Here is a 3092-nt window from a genome sequence, read left to right on the forward strand (position 1 = left end):
TTTCTCTCCAAAAAAATTCTCCCCTTTTTTCCCTCCTCAAAAATCCTCCCGTTTCTCTCTCCAAAAATCTCACACTTCCTTTTTTCTCCAAAAAAAATCTCACGTTTCTCTCTCCAAAATTGTCTCCTTTTTTTCTCCAAAATTGTCTCTCTTTTTTCTCCAAAATTGTCTCCTTTTTTTCTCCAAAATTGTCTCCTTTTTTTCTCCAAAATTGTCTCTCTTTTTTCTCCAAAATTGTCTCTTTTTTCTCCAAAATTCTCCCACTTCCCCAATTTCAAAATTTAAAAAACCCCCAAAACCAAATAATTTATTTCTTTTTTAAAAATTAAATTAAAAAACCCCCCAAAACCCAATTTTTTTCCCTTTCCCACACCATTTTATATCTATCCCCCCTTCCCTGTGATGAGTTTTAACCCTTCCCTCTCCCCTCAGAGGTCCAGTTCCGCCCCTACCGCACCGACGACTTCATCACCCGCCTCTACTACGAGACCCCTCGCTTGACCGTCCTCAACCAAACGTGGGTGTTGAAAGCTCGAGTCAACGACTCGGAACGGAACCCCAACCTCTCCTGCAAGAGAACCCTCTCCTTCCAACTCATCCTCAAGAGCAAAATCAACTCCCCCATGGAATGTTCCTTCCTCCTCCTCGAGGGACCTTACGACGACGTCAAGATCCATCCCGTCATCTACCACTTTGTCTTCAGCAACGAGAACAACGAGACGGATTACATGGCCCTGCCCATCCTCGACTCCGTGGAGTGTAACAAACTCTTGGCCGCTAAAAATATCAACCTCCGCCTTTTTCTATTCCAGATTCAGAAATAACGGGGGTGGGCAGGGGTGGGGGATGTGAGGAAATGAGGAAAAACACCGCGATAAAGGACAAAAGGACACGGTAAAGGACAAAAAAAACTCAACAGAGGACAAAGAAACTCAACAAATGACAAAAAACTCAACGAAAAACCCAACAGATGACAAAAAAACCCAACAAATGACAAAAAAACTCAACAAATGACAAAATAACCCAACAAAAAACCTGACACATGACCAAAAAAAACCAACAAATGACAAAGAAACGTGACAAATGACAAAAAAACCCAACAAAAAACCTGACAAATGACCCAAAAAACCCAACAAATGACAAAAAAACTCAACAGAGGACAAAAAAACCCAACAAAGAACCCGACAAAAAACCTGACAAATGACCCAAAAAACCCAACAAATGACAAAATAACTCAACAGATGACAAAAAAACCCAACAAAAAACCTGACAAATGACAAAAATGTGACAAATGACAAAAAAAAATCAACAGATGACATAAAAACCCAACAAAAAACCTGACAAATGACAAAAGAACCCGACAAAAAACCTGACAAATGACCAAAAACCCGCCAAATGCCAGAAAAACCCAACAGATAATAAAAAAGCCCCCAAAGCCCCAACAAATGACAAAAAAGCCCCCGACAAATGGCAAAAAAACCCAACAAAACCCAACAAATGACAAAAAAACCGCAACAAATGACAAAAAATCCCCCAAAATCCCCAACAAATGACAAAAAAACCCAACAAAAGACAAAAAACCATGACAAAGACACGTGACCAATGACAACAACAACCCGACAAATGACAAAAGAACCTGACAGACAACAAAAAAACCCAACAAAAAACCCAACAAATGACCAAAAAAACACAACAAATGACAAAAGACCCAACAACAAACCACAAAAAACCCCAACAAACGACAAAAAAACCCAACAAAAAACCCGACAAATGACAAAAAAACCCCTGACAGATGACAAATAGCCCCAAAAAAACCCGACAGCCAACAAAGAAACCCAAAAAAACCCAACAGACTACAAAAAACCCCAACAAATGATAAAAAAAACCCCAACAAACCCCAACAAATGCCAAAAAACCCCAACAAAACTCCCGATGAACGACAAAAAACCCAACAAATGACAAAAAAAACACCAAAAAACCCAACAAATGACAAAAAAAACCAAAAAAACCCAACAAATGACAAAAAAACCCCCAAAAAACCCAACAAATGACAAAAAAACCCCAAAAAAACCCAACAAATGACCAAAAAAACCCAACAAATGATAAAAAAACCCCAACAAATGACAAAAAACCCCAACAAAACTCCCGATGAATGACAAAAAACCCAACAAATGACAAAAAAAACCCAAAAAAACCCAACAAATGACAAAAAAACCCCCCAAAAAAACCAACAAATGACAAAAAGTCCCCAACAAATGACAAGAAATCCCCAAAAATCCCCAACAAATGACAAAAAAACCCAGCAAATGACAAAAAAACCCAACAAAACCCAACAGCTGACAACAAAACTCAACAAATGACAAAAAAGCCTGACAATCGACAAAAAAACCCGACAAAAATCCCAACAAACGACAAAAAAAAAAATGACAAATGACAAAAAACCCCCCAAAATGACCAACAAACCCTGACAAACGACAAAAACAACACAACAAATGACAAAAAACCTCAACAAAACCCAACAGCTGACAAAAAAAACTCAACAAATGACAAAAAAACCTGACAAATGACAAAAAAACCCAACAAACGATAAAAAAACCTGACAAAATCCCAACAAATGACAAAAAAAACCCAACAAATGACAAAAAAACCCCCAAAAAACCCGACAAATGACAAAAAACCCCCCAAAAAACCCGACAAATGACAAAAAAACCAACAAATGACAAAAAAACCCCCAAAAAACCTGACAAACGACCAAAAAAACCCGACAAACGACAAAAAAAATGCCAATAAATGGCAAAAAAACCCAACAAATGACAAAAAAACTCCAACAAAACCCAACAGATGACAAAAAAAACCCCCCAAAAACCTGACAAACGACAAAAAACCACAACAAAGGACAAAAAAAACCTGACAAACGACAAAAAAAACTCAACAAAACCCAACAAATGACAAAAAACCAACAAAAAAACTCAACAAATAACAAAAAAAACAACAAAAAAACTCAACAAACGACAAAAAAACAACAAACAACAAAAAAATGTCGCCCGGAACCCACCGGACCTTCATCTCCCGCCGCTCGTGACACCTCGGAA

At 37.8% G+C, this 3092-nt stretch overlaps 1 protein-coding gene across 1 annotated transcript; it reads left to right on the forward strand.

Moving 5' to 3' along the window:
* Nucleotides 1-432: 432 nt before the first annotated feature.
* ZFTRAF1 (zinc finger TRAF-type and ring finger containing 1) lies at nt 433-824 on the forward strand (the record flags this gene model as incomplete). Its single annotated transcript, XM_010168047.1, has 1 exon — nt 433-824. A coding segment is annotated over one exon (392 nt), but the record flags the coding sequence as incomplete, so codon positions are not given.
* Between the last annotated feature and the right edge of the window lie 2268 nt (nt 825-3092).

This window comes from Antrostomus carolinensis, unplaced genomic scaffold (genome assembly GCF_000700745.2).
Source record: "Antrostomus carolinensis isolate BGI_N321 unplaced genomic scaffold, ASM70074v2 scaffold11545, whole genome shotgun sequence".
NCBI classification, from domain to species: Eukaryota; Metazoa; Chordata; class Aves; order Caprimulgiformes; family Caprimulgidae; genus Antrostomus; species Antrostomus carolinensis.